Below are 15,900 nucleotides of genomic sequence, written 5' to 3'. Positions count from 1 at the left end.
AGCTGAGTAAGATGCGCTGTACCTGTTTGATTTTCGAGTAGCTGGAACATCTATACTGAGATGGTGCTTTTTCCTTTTGTATAGTTACACCAGGGATATAATCTTGTTCACATTTGGCACTCATGTGAGAATTAATGGAGGATAAGGCCCTATGCTGACTTTATTTGTACCAGTGGATGTGATCATTTTTTTCCTTTGGTGGGATAAAATGTATGTGACGATTCTCAAAATGTTTGCAGAGAACTACTTTGTAAAATAAAAATGTAGGTCCATATAGCATATCTGGAGGACTATTCCAACAGCTATATGGACGTAGAAGCAAAATGAAGGACTGGTAAAAAAAAAAAGTAGAGAACCGTGGCCACTTGCACCCAGAATAAATGTGTGCAGTGGATTACATTTACATTTTTAATTCCCATGGCCCCTGGGTGTTGGTATGGGATGGGGAGGATGTCCTCCTACCCAACAGTGGATCTCCATTAGCTGAATCCTCCAGAGGAACGTCCTGGCCTCACCTTGCCCCAAGGCTCTGCTCCAGTTTTCATTTATTGGCAGAGGCCAGACAAAGACACTTGTCAGCGTCCATACACACACACACACGCATGCACACACACACACACGCACACACACACATGCACGCACGCACACACACACAGAGGGGACAGACCTGCAAATCATCCACTTCCACTCTATATCTATATGCACAATGTATAAAATCCCACTGACGCTGATAAATTCAACATCAACCAGACATCCATTGGACGCCACCCCCCCTTCACCCACACCTCCTCTCCAGCTGTTATACCAATTAAATGCTCACAGAGGGTAGACTGCCCACTCTCCCGTTGAGAAAAACACACGCAATAAAAAGGCTTCTCTGTGCAGAGCCATTGTGCGGCGGCAAGGACGCCATCTTTAATTATGGCCTACGCCCCCACCCTTCTCCTGGCTGAATAGAAGTGGGCTGTAGGTACAGACAGCCGCTGGCGCTGGACACGTTTTTTTTCATTGAGTGAGCTTCTCAAAGGCTGAGACTGCGTTACAGAACCGTTTGGAGAGCTGACTTTAGGTTGAAAACTTTGAATGTTTAGAAGAGAACAGGTCGAAGAAGGGGTCAGCGAGAAAAAGTTGAATATCTAACCATAATTATTATATAGGCACTCTGATTATACAGAAACAAACAGAACTAAATTGGACAGGAGAGGATTAGGAGAGTGATACTATTGTGTGAGAGAGGAGGAGAGATTATTATTATTTATTGCATGGTGGCGGAAAAAGGAGCATAAGCTGCAGTAAAAAAATAGATGCGATGGTGGTGGGGGTCTAAAAGAGCGATGATATTGGAGAGAGAAAGGGAAACGGGGGCGTAGAAAGGCCCGTTCCCCTCCCAGTGCCCTCTGCCTTGAGGGGGATCCAGGGTACGTCTAGGGAATGTGAATCATGATGGGGGGAGGGTGGGGTTTGACAATGCCGACTACTGTCCCCCAGAGAGAGGCCTTGTTCTGGGCCAAGGGGGTACAAGAAGTCAGCCGCTGTAATGTATGAATGGATGGATGTATGGCTGACCGGCTGGACGCTGGATCCCCGGCTGGCAGGCTGGCTGGCTGCTACTGGTTGCCCACAGAGCAGGCATGTCAGGGAACTGGGGGCACGTCTGGGGAATGCAGGGCGTGATAGGGTAACAAAGACAGCTACTGTCCCCTGGTGAGAGGCTCGGTCCTGGCCACAGGGTGCGAGGAGTCAGCATCTCTGGATGGGTGAGCAGTTGGATGAATAGAGGACAGCTAGCTAGCCGACTGACAAGAAAGTAGACCAATGGTTTGACTGAACACTAGGGCTTACACTCAAATCTTTCAGATTTTTTGTCCTATTGTGAATCTGTCATGTCCAGAGAAGAATAAATCAGATAAAGGATTTAAGATTTGCAACAGGAACCCCCGTTAAAGCCAAAACATAACATCAAGGATGTTTTAGATCTAATCCATTGCACTCTGATACAAATAAAGATTGTGTCTCTTGTGATATTTTCTTTCATTCATACTCCACCCCACCACTGTTTGTAACGGACTGAATGAACTGCTGGCAAAAAGATTCATGCGCTGTAGGACTGACTGGAGGAATGCAGAACTCTTTGCACAGTGGAATGCCTCAGTGAATGTATAACTCAGTGTATGGGTGAATAATGTAGTGAATGAAGGGCTGAATTGTGCCAGCAAATAATCACATGACAGTACACTCCTTTGTCCTAGAGGTCTATTGCCAGCCCGCTGACCACTGAATTTGAAGACTGAAAAAGGCAATGGTATATTATTAATATCATCATAATTTAAATCGTCAGGGATGAAAAATAAGGTGAGAAATTACCTAGTCTTAGTAGGTATTTTACCTACTCCTTTTGTTTCACCAGGCCTTAATTCACTATCTATACATTCACTAACACCCTTTCCTTCAGGTTCGCAGTGGGATGGCTGAATATCATTCAGAGAGCAATTTCCAATGAAAGGTTGTATCAGCTGAAGCAGAGCCATTATATAGAAGACATGTTGAGACATAGAAAGGAACTGTAGAGCTCCAAAACCTGAGTGAAAATAATACAATTTCTTTTGAATGAACAAATGTGGGGACTCGTATTTCATTTAGTGGAAGGAATTTTGTACACTTCAGTAGCCAAGATAGCAAAAGGATCCATGCTGCCACCCACTTTGGGTAATGTGGAGGAGAACTTGGGTTTAGAAGTTGTGGGTGATGTTGGGGTGTTGGGTTAGCGGGCTTGTCCTAACGTGTATTCACAATAATCTGGGTGACCTTTAAAAAAGCATTATTTCTCCTCTTTGGCCTTAGTTCCACAACCAGCCCTCTCCTATGTGGGTTGAGTTGAACGGGTGTGTTTGACACTGTTTTAAGAGCTTTCTAGATACATATGTACATTCAGTATTATTCTCTTGGGGTAAACTTGATAGACCTGGCCGACCCCTGCATGTTAGAAACATTGTGTTATAAAGAGTGGTTTTGTCAAACACGTATATCTGACAAGCACGTACTTCAAACCGTGCTTAAATATGTATCTTAAATGGTGTGGACACGGACATGCTGCACTTAAATGTGTGCTTTGCCCGGGTACAACCCCCTTTAAATATAGATATCTATATTTTAGATTGTTGTTTGTGCTAGAGTTCATTGTGACTGGACAGCCACAATAGAAATAAGCATGGTGAGGTAAAAGCAGGGTTTTTTGTTACAGACTATGGCTATAAGATGAAAATGCACGCAATTAACAGTAAATCAAGGGGCGCGCACACACAAGTTTCCTTCTCCATCCAGTCCTACCAACTACCTGTCACCAAGACAAGAGCAAATTGCCAGTGTTGCCATGGTTATCACTGGTAATTTGAGGTTATTAATGTTACCCCTTCATTATCCTTCCCAGAGTATTTTCTCTCTCTGTAGCCTTTTCTAGTTTTTATTGTTGTCTCAATCCCTCACTTGTCCCGCTAGACTACATAGAGGAACAGATACTCCAAGCAGAGGTTGCATGTTGATGTTGTGAGGGAATAATAGATACACTGGATCCAGGCACAGGGTACTTATAAGCAGAAAGTAAAAGTCAGTGTAGTTGCAGCGTTTGACAAAGTTGGTAATCCACTGCAGATAGTATCGTCGTCATAGCCACGCAATGTGCGCAAAGTTACATCATTTTCAATGCCACAAAACTGTATGTTGTCTCCCTGATGGAAATCAGCAACACAACAAAGGCTGTCTTTACTTTGCCAATTGAACCCATCATGGTTTTAGTGGGCAGGTGACAAAAATTTCAATTCTAGCGATCATTCTCTCTGAGACTCGGGGGTGTCTGTTGTTTTCAATCCATCTAAAAAAAGTACTATCTGCCACTTTTGCCTATAGAATATCAAAAAAAGCATGGTTCCAAGCAAGTCCTGCCGTGATATCAGAGATTTTATTTTCTTAAATCATTGTTTTAGCTTGAAAGGATCAACCAGGAAATGGTGTGGCGTTCTTATACAGCAGTGAAAAGTCACTGGGTGGCCGAAGGTACACGGATTGCAAAAACAGAAACATGGAGATCCTAATAAGCCCAATTCTCTTTCCACTTGTGGTTGCTGAGATGGAGACCAATCAGAAGGAGGCATAATGGCCAATCAGAAACAGTAGCCTTGGAAATGGTCAATTAGGCCTGTTTGTGCGGGAGGACAAAAGAAGTGATATTGCAGAGTGATTGCACCAGCCGAGCTACACAAACATGCTCAGATGACACCTTGCTTGTTGCCTTCCAACGCTAATTTTCCAGGAGTGTAACATCTTGATTGCATCTGTGCTGCCAAGAAAGGACGTCTCCTTATTACGCCAAAACAACCGCTACCTCAGAAGAAAAAAACAGATTTTGTTTTCATTAGGGAGCTATTGAGTCACCAGCTCTCAAGTCAAGGCCACATGCACAAAGGCTCTGGCAATTTTGTTTAAAAGATTTGTACCTTACTACAGTTCACTTAATGAAGCTGTAAATTTAGAGACGTGAACGCCGTTACAGTGCTCCTCTGAGAGCTACTACAATGATCCTGGGACAGAGCTGGTTAATTAACTGATTATTTGGCTGGCTGGAAGCCATAGAGAAATAGGGTAGATGTGGAGAGAGACATGCAGGGAGAGAACGGAAGAGAATACGAGTGAAGAAGCAGGAGCAGGAGAGACGAGCAACATTTAGCGGGCAGAAAGGAAAGGACAGGGGAGAGAAAGTAAAGGATAGTGTGAAAGGAAATAGGTAGAGAAGAAGAGAGGCAGACGTGACTGTGACGAGTAGAAGAGAAAAGAAGGTTAATTAGTAGGGGTGTAACGATTCATTCACTGAATCGATTTATATTCCTGCGATCCAACTGAATCGATCTGTGCTCTGCAAATCGGCATTCCGGACGACATATATCGATTACAAATTGATTGAAATGGTACATAATCGATTGTATCGATACTTGGAAACTGCACATTGGATTTAAGCACAAAAACTGTGTGTTTGTTTGTTTGTTTTTTAGCACTTTAGACACGTTAAACGTTACTCGATTCAGTCTGCCTGTCTGTGACGTCATCAGTACGCAGCGGCAGGCGCGCGAAACTCTGAACAACAACAAAACACAGCGTGGAGGAGACGACTGCGAGCGAGACATTTACAAACCAACTTATCGATCCAGTGTGTGGAAACATTTTGGCTTTTGCAAACACGGAGGTGTTCTAAATAAGTCGGTCGCTGTTTCTACTAAGGCGCCGTGGGATTAAACAACGCCGACAGTCAGGCACCTCTAGCAGCGTTACCGCTGCAGCAGCAGCAGGTAACTCCAGCTCTGCAGACACCTCAGGCCTCGCCAGCACCAAACTCAACATCACAGTAACAATTGCTACAGTTTATCTGTAAAGACATGCAACCCTACAATGTGGTTGAAAATCCGGGGTTCTGTGAATTGATCCAAACATTGTGTAATTATTGTGTAGTGTTTACATTGAAAATGGCACTTGATTCAAATAAAAGGTTAATACATTTGCCATTAATTGTTGTTTGCTTGTTTATAATATCCATAATTAATATAAACCTGATTTCCTTACAAGAAACAACAGGGATCTCGGAAACTTTTCCTTTTCCTTTCCTTTTCTTCTTTAATTGTTTAGGCGTTCTTGATTAAAATGGTTAAATTATAATAAATCAAATCAAGCCATAAAGCATTTTGACTAACTGTGTCTCGGCGCCCATCAACTCTGACTGACATCCGGTGACAGCTGTTGTTACCATAACATTATGGAACCAAAACACACTGAAAGTTTAAAGAAAAATGGATGTCTGGGTGACTGATGTGAGGCAGTCACCCAACAGATGAGATGAACCTAAATAAATGTGGGAATTCAATCCCAAAATACTATTTGAAAGCGGTTAAAATAAAATATCATTAACACTTTTTGATAACCTCCACAATATGGTGGTGAAAATGTAGAAATAAACACCAGGCAATGTTATTTGCTTATTATTATTATACAAAATGGCCATCGCTGTCCCTGATCTGCAATATTACGATCCTTAAAAGTATTAAACTACAACAGGAGCTTTAATAGGATGCACACAAACACTAGAAAGTGTAGAATTGTTCATGACATATTTTGATTTATTGTTTATTCATTGCAGTAGTAGCTATGGTCTCCATTGAACTGTTCAAGATGTCAAAGGTCAGTTAGTGGTTAGATCTTCTTGCTGGTTCTCTTCAGTACTACGGAGGCAGCTGTAGAGGTCTAGAGAGACAGAAGAGGTGGACCTTTACTACAATGAGGAGTATGCTGTTGTACATTTAAAAGAGAATATTTTGCTTCTTTAGTGTAAATGGCATCTGAAAAGGTCCCGGGAGAATTCCACCTTTAATAACTGCGTGCATTTGACTTTCAAAGAATAGAAAAAATTATCTTGAAAACTCTTCAAAAGCCCCAAATTGGAATAAAAACCTTTGGAAGAGGAAAAAAGAAGCACTTGGAAATATCTTAGAGTGATCTCCTGCTGACTCCGGTTTTAAAGGTCAAAACTTGAGATGGAAATACTTGGTCAGATGCAAGACAAGGAGGATTGGTTGGATTTCTCATTTGCAAACACTTATCCCCCGGGAGCAGAAATATAAGGTTAATGACGGATGATCCCTGCGGGGTGTTGAGTGAAATAGAGCGGGTGTCTTTACCTCGATGAGCTTGCCTCCACTGATCTCAGTGGTGTGTTGGTAGTTGGGGAAGGCCGTGGTCAGCTTGCCTCCCTCCATGTGCACGGTAGCCTGAAAACACAAAGGTTAGAATCACGGAACTAGGACGCATCAGTAGTTCCTTCCCTATGTCCCTCGTCCTTAGCTGGACAATTCAGATGAAGTAAACGGTTGAAGGAGAAACTCTGAAACCTTGAATTTCTTTCCTCCGATGGTCTCCATGTCGCACTCCTTGCCGATGGTGAAGTTGTTGGTGACCCTGGCGTTGGTGGGGTAAATCTGGCACCAGGAAAAGTTGTCCCCGTCCTGGGTGACCTCCGTGATCAGCTTGTAGTCACGGCCCTTCTCAATGACGTCATTGGGGATTCCTAGTGGTGGAAAACAAGAGGGCTGTGAGTTCGGAAAACCGGGGAGACCAGAAATAGGGAACGAAATGCAAGAGTTTCACATTCCGTCCGTCTCACCCAGCAGCTTGCAGAAGGCGTCGTACCCCTCCTGGCTCTCAGTTTCCCATTTTCCGGCGAAGGCCATTGTGGCGGTGTAGTAGGCGTTTGGAGGCGTGTGAGCAGAGATGCTGAGGCAAGCTGAGGGCACCACGGTTCTTCCCTGCTTATATACCGGCCGCCTCTCGCCTCCTCCCTCTTCTGCGGGCGATGACACAAGAGTGCGATTACTGCTGAATATGATGACTGCAAGGGGCGCCCAAGGAGCGGACAATAACCCGCCTCAACGGCCGTTTATGGAGTTCCCAAGTAAAAGTAAAACTCTGACGCCAGCCTGAGCTCTCAGCTCACCTCAAGGTCAACGAACTCGTCTGCCTTGGCTTTATGGTTGCCTCTTATACTTTTACTGCCGAGGAGTCGAAACTCCTACAAAAAAACTTTGTTTGAAAATGTAATCCCTTTATTTAGTATTTTATTATCCCACATTGTGAACAGGGTGTATAAGAAGGCTGTAAAAGAAGATCACTGTGTTCAAAGTCTTTACCTGAGAGCATGATGAAACGTGTCAATCATTTAACGCACATTTGTGTGAGGAGATACAATTATGGTTTCATAAATGAATCTAAAGCTGGAATGATGGATTTGTCTCCACCCCCGGATCCCAAAAAGGCCCTGGCTTACTGTGTGTGTGTTTGTGTGTGTGTTGTCATGTTTTTATTTGATCAATTGTAAACCTTTTAGGAAATTTGCATCCAGGCAAAGAAAAATTGGGTCCGGCATTGATATGGGTGCGACAGAGAGGCACACCTGTGTAGTTTCAGAACCTTAATAAGTGTTAAGTGTAAGTTGTGCTGCCATGGTAAATGTTCCTAAATATAGTGTTTTAAAGATAATGCGGGTATTACAATCAGTATTTTTATCATTGTCAACTAAAAGCCTTGAAAAGACGTAAACCAACTCGTTAATCTGTCTATAGCACTTCAGTCCATGGTCCGTTTGTTCCTGCCAAAGACATGCATCATTAAATATGTCATTTATTTACTTAAAAGACATTTGCCAACGGCACTGTAGGCACTGTAGGTCTGAGCCAGCATCTGATGAGGACCATTTGCAGTGGATTCCGTTCACGCAGGTCATATTGGGCACCAAGACAAATAAAACCACGATAAGATAACTTGTCACCAAAGGATATTGCTTGTCAAGGTGTTTATTTTTTGCTGTCTGTCACAGAGGAATAAGATAATTCAGGCGTTGGCGATACAGATGATACATATAGAATCCATTGATTGTTACTTTTTTAGGATTTATTAAGTTAACACAGAAAAGCAAAGAGTATATATACAATGAATACCAAAATATAGCAACATTGCCATTTATACTGCATTTTGTTCTCTGTAGAGTAGGACAACATAGTAAAGTTAAACACACTGATCTTTTTCCTATTTGGTATTTTTGTCATCACACACTTAAGAATGGAAAGAAAACGTAATTCCACAGAGCCAAGACCGCATCTTAAAGATGCTTCATCGCCCCGTATATAAAACAATATTTGTTCTGGAAAATCAAAAAAGTGACATTAGACTTTATCAGGTCTTTGTAAAGTGTGCCTTGTAGATTTAGTCGTGCCCTAAAAGATAATATCAGTTTGGATTGAAGAAGATTTATACATGTTTATTGTCAATCATTATTTTTGTACCACAAGTTATTTAGATTGTTATATTTTTATTCTTTTTATCCTAGAATTTTTTGCATGGACAGTTAATCCGGGTGTATGAATATAGTTTTTGCCACTATGACAATGTAATAAAAGATGGTCGGATACTATGATAAAAGCTTGGGATGTTCCAGAACAAGGACACCCGCCGAAACGCAGTATTTGTAACATGATTAACTGAAATCGATAATACAAAATTGACGCGGTGATTTTCCTCCCTACAGATAATTGAAAGAGACACCAGATGTGTGGCAGCAAAGGCGATCCTTAAATCGTCCAATGAGAAGAGCCCAGCACGCGGTGCTGGGTGAAAGTGGCTGCGTTGTGTGGGAATCACATTTGAAAGCTTTTTGCCTGTTCGCACTTTGTCGGAATTGAAAGGCCGGGGTGCTTTGGTCACGAAGTCGTCTTAGACGATCCCAGCCGCTCTGCACACCATCGACCCTGTAATTCTGTGCACAGTATTTCTGAACCATGAAAAGCCAAATTGGCCTTGGAGCCCCTCATAGAGACATAAAACATCTTATTGGCCAACATCCTATAAAAGACACCCACTATCTCTCTGTCTCTCTCTCTCCCTCTCCTTTTACTGTCTCTTCCTCACTGGTAGACGAGAGGTCGATGTGCTGAAGTGCAGATAAAAGCACATCATGCATTGATTCCCACCAATTGTTGCAGCTGGGTGACTTTTGTGTTCTGCAACGTGACATGACGTTGGGCTCAGGTCGACTTCTTGCATTTGACATTCCAGAATACTCTCCATGATGCGATTGCAATGAACTCTTGCAATGCACATGTCTTCTACTATAAGCCGCTGCATCCGTCTTGTGTTTTTATCATATACATGCTGTGGCTTAAATGCAAATTGCTCAGATCAATGGAGGAAAAACTCCTTGATATCCGTCTTTACACACTGTTCCATAGTGGGAGTCGTGTGAGTAGAAATGTATGAAAGATACTAGAATAGTGACTGGCGGTTACATCTTCAGGCCAATCTCAATGATGCAACTGTTGGTATTAAAAAACAGCATTGTGCTGGAATTGGTTCTCACTCAATGAAAAAAAATATATATATATCTGATCCCTCAGAATTTTGTTGGTTTCAAGGTCAAACCAAATTGGGCCATTCAGAGCAGAATCAAAGGTGGACAAAGTGCAGTCGTTGAAGTTTATTGTTGATGCTGTAAACTTGCGGTTATACTTTAATGCTAGGCTGTAATTAAACTTTTGTGTGAAATCTCACCAGACAATAAGTAACCAGGATGCCGGCCATCGCCTCTTAAACCCAACCTCGTTTCCATAAACTCATGCTTCACTCTTCCCTTTCTGCAACAGAAATCTTTGTATATGTACGTGAAAACGAGGAGAAATGAAGGCAACCAAGCTGCGCCGATGATCACTGCGAAAAAAATAAAAATAAAAGATGGGGAAAAAGCAGAATACAAACAAATGAAGAAGGAGTTAATGAAGAACAAAAGAGGGGGGGAGAGGAAGAAAAGATTCTAAAGAAAGATACATATAGATAGATTCCTTTTATCTATGGGTATAGAGAGGGGATTTGAGATGGAGGAATTAAAGGCGGGGAGGCCTTGAAATGCAAATGAAGCTGCTGCTAATCAAAGCAATAAGATTAGCCTTCCAAATTGAGATGAAGAAAGGCTCCATTATCTGGGCCGAGTGTCATGTTTAATAACGCAGAACGGCATGGTAATTCACCAGTGATGCAACTGTAGCCCATGTGGGTGTGTTTGTGTGTGCGCGTGTGTGTGAGAAAGAAAGATTGAAAGAGTGGAAAACGATATATAGAGAATTAAACATGTGCATGGGGCATGTTGTGACCTTGTTTGTGTGTGCGAGCGTAGAGTCACTGAGCGGGCAGTGTGTGCGTTTAGATAGTAGAAGAGAAGGTGCATAAAAGCTGAGAAGTGTTTTTGTGTGACAGAGGGATGAACCCTTGGGAGAAGGTGTGGAAAAATGTGGCATTACAGGGACAGTGCAGCCTCAACTGGTCTGGTCGGTTGTTTTGTAATTCCTTAAATGGGTCACTAAAAGAGAGAGAGTGTGACGTTATTCAACTAGTGGGGTTGAATGAATATTGGAAACACGCTACGCTGAGCTAGCGTGTTCATCTTAAAGGGGGCAGTGTGTTTAAAGCGTATTCCTCTCCCTCAGGTGAAAAGGTTAAAATAAATCCAACTAATAGAAAACACCAAACATTTTCTGGTGTTTTTCTTAAAATAAGAGGTGTATGACAAGGTTTTTTTTTGTCTGTTTGTTTAATTTTATGTCTGGCAGTGCAAGTTAGGCATCATGTTATTAAATTATGATTTGCATACATTTCCAGATCAGATATCTGAAAATGGGACAATCAGGTTCAAAGTAGTTTTTTCATTTTGTTGACATACCAGAGTTACAAGTATTTAACAATGGAATTTATGATATCTCAGTTATCAAATTAAATACTAAATGTTTCTCCTTCACTTAAACAAGATGTGTTTTGAAAGCAAAGATTACATTATAGAATTGCCGGGACGAGGTGAGAGGGAATTTTCATGTCATACTTACCGAGGTTGTGCTAATAGCGATAACAATGTTTATTGTCATTGTAAAACTATACAACAAAATTAAGTTAAATTAAATGAATAAAACTTTTGTCTGGTTTGATCTGTAGCAACGGATCATATTTCACCAAATATGAATGTGTTTTGTATGTAAAATAATTTATTTGCAATTCTTCTCAAAAGTAATGGGGTAGAAGTAAGTAGCATCAAAGTAAAATGTAGTTGTAGTTACTTTGCTGTTGTGTATAATCATCCAAAAGACTGAAAACTGAAGGAACAACTTCTCTTTGCAGCAAATTAATTTGTTAATTTGAGACCAAAAAAAAGCACTGGTGTGCAAAATAGACCTACCAATTGTTTATGGTTATTGTACCAGTCAATCACAACTAATTTGACCATGACCATTGATGGTTGAAAAATGCCGAGCATGGCACCTTTATTTTGAAGAGGCTGACAGTGAAGCTGCCTCAGTAACCCGGGCAGTGAGCCAACATCACCATTAAACACCCAGACAGAAATAGGCCATAGCCGCCAACAGTAAGCATTCTGTTTTTGTTATCTTTACTGTTCCTCAATCCATCCTGACAGCCTCACCATCCTTTGGGGGACGGAAGCGGCAGTCACTGGTGATTAGAAAGCCCCCCACTCCCCTCTCCCCACCTTTTCCAGAGAGCCAAATTATGCCCACATTAATATTTCATATTACACGGGACTCACAGAGAAACCACATGTGTACCCAGCCCTTTGTCTTCGTGTCAGATGAAATGTGCTCGGCAATCATCAGAGGGTGAAGAGGGGGCGAGAGGAGGGGCGATTGGCAGGAGGAGGTGAAGTGAGATGAGAGGGAAGGATGGAGGGAAGGAGGCAAGGGAGCAGTGGGAGGAGTGAAGCAGAGGAAAGTGAAGGGATGAGAGACCAGCAGAGTAGATGAAAGGCAAGTAGAGCAAAGGATGGAGAGATACCTTTGTGCTTTAAATAGTGTGAAGGCGTACACTGGGCTGAGCAGAGGACAAAGAGGTTTTCTAGTACATGTGAGAGTCAGCCAGTGAACAGAAAATGCCATAGTTTTTGTTAGCTTTTCGCTATTAGCTTATCTACATAATCTATCATTGAGAGACAGTGAAGCATTACTGCCGGATAGAATCCCAATTGAAGGGGCCAGATGTAGTGATGGAGCTGATTTCCCACCACAGAGAAGAAAGGCAGCGGCGAGCGTCAGAGACAAAGCTAACGGGATTGAAGTTAGAGAGGATAGCAGGTGGCCATCCTGCAAAAAATACATTTTTATTCATTTATTTGATATAACGTTATACGTAACAAAAAATGGTCTCAAACGCCAGCTTCAAGTCTTCTTTAACACCAATTTCATTACAAATCATTGGTCCCATTTGGAGTAAAAGAGAAAAAAATATACACACATGCTTTAGTGTGTGGCTACCAAGTTATTGGGTGGTAATGATCCTTGAGACCACAAACACCCAACGAGTATTACAACAGGTTTTAAGGATGCATTTACCATCTACCATTTAGCTAAATGGCGAAAGCTGTTTTTTTGCTTTGCTACAAAAGTAGCCTCCCCCGTCCCTCCACGAGGTTACATCTTGCTCCAAAAGTCCACGGTGGTGAATGCCAGAATGCCAAACTCAAGGTTTCATAAGAGCAAAACAAAACCTACCTTACCTACCATACCTTCGATGCGCTGAAACACAAGGACTTTACATTTAACCCTGCACAGATAAATAAAGTTCAATGAATCTCGATGAAACTGGGTATTTCTTTCAATCAAGAATCAAACTGTGAAATGCCTCACTGCATTGAGATTAGAAGAGAGACACCACCTGCACAGTCTTGTTTTCTTTTACCTCTCCCTTTGTCTGAATGAAAGTCTGAGCTGGAAGTGTATCACAACTGGCTCCGTATTGTCATTCCTCTTTGTGTGTCCTTGACGGGTCTGATGTCTCCTCCAGCCTGATCTCGGCTATGCCTGTGTTTTGGACTTTGTAAATGTGAACTAGTCTGAACACTGACAACATGAAGGTCTGTGAAAAACGCGTCTCTCTGTCAGTTTTCATACTTATCATAAAGTGTATGGTACTGTGTTGTTGTCTGCATCTTGTTGGCTATATATTGTTTTTGTGCAAGGGGTTTCATTCAAAGTAAAACCATATTACTTTGCAGAAATAGTTAGGTGTCTTGCCCAGGGACACAGCCGCCCCTGCGGTTCCCGGGGCCCCCTCTCGACTCCAACAGTCGCCCCAAATGGATGTAATGACACAAGAAATGTCCTACAGGTTTTATACTGTGGCTAATGCAATCTGTGCAAAAAGACTAAGTCATGAACAATAAAGTCTGATTCTTACCATACATCAGCAGTTGTGGCCGGATTAGGTGACAATTTGCATTCCTTTCTAATCCATTACTTTTTATATTTGTGATTATTTGAAGTCCCTTTCTGGATGACTCTTTTTGTCAGATTTTGTAGGTTAAGGCCACAGGAAGCACTGACATTTTGGGGCTCTGGGCCTGTGCCCTTTGGCTCGTTGAGTAATCCATCTAAATCAGCAACCTCAAGTACCACTGAGAGATTTGGGATGCTCGTGTGAATCCGAAGACTGATCAACCCTTCCCTGAATATCCTCTTTTTGGCTCTTGGTAGCAGATAACTGCGCATCACAAATCATTTAATGCCTCGCTGAAACATTTATTTTTTATTTTTTGACCAACATACCGATTGCCGTGGCCACCCCTTGACTAATATTAACAAGCTTTTCAGGAATCAATTTGGGCTAAGGGGGCACAGTCGCAGAATTGGGTTCATGCAAATATGAATGAAATTAGGTAATACCCTGCGGGCCTGAGCCTCGCTGGAGCACATCTCTTTCTATCTCTGTCTTAGACTGTCTGACCCTCAGCAAACAATAAGAGCCATAAATCACGCCTGTCAAGACAAATGGCACATCCCCCATATAACTTTGATAACACGGATACAGGTGGCACTGGGTTCATCCCATTGTCAATAAATGGGGACAATGTCTCCAACAGATGGGCCTCCTCTTGTTGAAAACAAAAGAAACGCATGGATGCGCACATATGCACTAACACAATGGGATGACTGGGTGACAGATAGATAGATAGAAGTTTGCGAACAAATGCGATTTATACTGGAGGTACTAAAAAACGGAGAGTCTGTGTTGGCCCCTGCTTGGAGTTTCACGCTTGACATGTACGCACTTGACAAGGAGCTACTTGCTGGTTGGTTGGTTGATTAACACTAGCCTGCCTGCTGGTTGAGTGCGCTCCCATCACGGCGAGATTGCCGCAGCCTCTTGTTAACCCTCATTGTACGAAACAACCCAGTGGCTCACCTTCAAGCACACTCAGCAGCCTCTTATTCCCAAAGCTCTCTCACCATCAACAATTATGCCTGTGTGTGTCAGCGTGTGCGAGTGTGTATCCCCGTCCCTCTCACTAGCCATGAAGTTCAGCCGCAGCGGCTCCGAGAGCGCTTCAATATCCTCTCCCGCCCTAACCTGATTATTAATTACAGTGTGCCTTCAGCTGACCGCAGCCCAAACACCGTCTAGCACTGTTACCAAGGAGACGGACAAAGTCATTCACAAACAAGAATTCATTAAACACTTTCACGCCCATTCATGGCTGACTCTTTAATAATGAATATTTGTCCCTTCGTCAATTGTTTTGGTCAAACTATTTTTTATTGCCACGCATGCCGATCAGACATTATTCCTGTCACATGTAAGTGAAAAGCGTTAATATTTACGAGACACCTGTAACTAGCATTGCATCATTCCAAAGGCACCGTAACTCACTCAAACCTTAAGAATCATAAGTTTATCAAAGTGACGGCGTGTCAGAGAGTCAGTCACGCCTGAGGTGTGCAGCACTCGGCAGTAATTAACCTGGAGCTGTGCCCGCAGTGAGGCCGAGGGACAACACTTTAAATGGGCTCCTGGCAATCAGCTGCCTGTCTGTGTGTGTGTTTCTACACACTTGTGTTGAAATGGAGAGAGGATTAAGTACTTGCTAGCGGCAAAATGTGGCTCACAATGCTACACAAGGGTGTTATTTTAGTACTGCCGTACGCTGATGGATTGCACTCAGTGACACACATGCAGTGACTCTGCAGGGCTCTTTCAGAGGAGCTTCTCATATGCAGATAAAGAAGACTAAACTAAATCTGTCTTGATGAATTCAAACATGTTTTAAAGTTTACCCAGTGGGATTTTCTTGTTTCACGGCCTTGAGGCCTACGGAACGTGTTGAACTGCTTTCCTTGTTTAAAGGCGCTGTGCTCAATCGGAGCACTGAAACGCTGCTCTCATACAGCGTTTAACGACACACTGGGAGCCGATCATAAGCCATGCAGTTTGAAGAAATCCCATGTGTGGGAAGCAAACCAAACGGAGTCCCCGGTCATGCAGGTATTG

At 42.5% G+C, this 15,900-nt stretch overlaps 1 protein-coding gene across 1 annotated transcript; it reads right to left on the bottom strand.

Annotated features, from left to right (window-relative positions):
• Positions 1-6,132: 6,132 nt before the first annotated feature.
• Positions 6,133-7,395, bottom strand: fabp6 (fatty acid binding protein 6, ileal (gastrotropin)). The gene is made up of 4 exons (XM_040169835.2): positions 7,199-7,395; positions 6,927-7,102; positions 6,717-6,806; positions 6,133-6,282 (listed from the first exon to the last, which is right to left on the bottom strand). Exons 1-4 carry the CDS (start codon positions 7,263-7,265, stop codon positions 6,232-6,234), a joined length of 384 nt encoding a protein of 127 aa, XP_040025769.1. The 5' UTR covers positions 7,266-7,395; the 3' UTR covers positions 6,133-6,231.
• Positions 7,396-15,900: the final 8,505 nt, after the last annotated feature.

Source organism: Gasterosteus aculeatus, chromosome 3, assembly GCF_964276395.1.
Source record: "Gasterosteus aculeatus chromosome 3, fGasAcu3.hap1.1, whole genome shotgun sequence".
In the NCBI taxonomy this organism is placed as follows: Eukaryota; Metazoa; Chordata; class Actinopteri; order Perciformes; family Gasterosteidae; genus Gasterosteus; species Gasterosteus aculeatus.
The sequence above is the reverse complement of the archived record's forward strand: the minus strand, read 5'-3'. Positions and strand labels throughout refer to the sequence as shown.

Excerpts from the sequence above, each read along its gene's own strand:
- fabp6 (XM_040169835.2), bottom strand. The coding sequence starts at position 7,265 with ATGGCCTTCGCCGGAAAATGGGAAACTGAGAGCCAGGAGGGGTACGAC. Across the intron at positions 7,103-7,198 it reads CGCCTTCTGCAAGCTGCTGG|GAATCCCCAATGACGTCATT; the intron begins GTGAGACGGACG and ends TTCCACCACTAG. Across the intron at positions 6,807-6,926 it reads TCGGAGGAAAGAAATTCAAG|GCTACCGTGCACATGGAGGG; the intron begins GTTTCAGAGTTT and ends TTGTGTTTTCAG.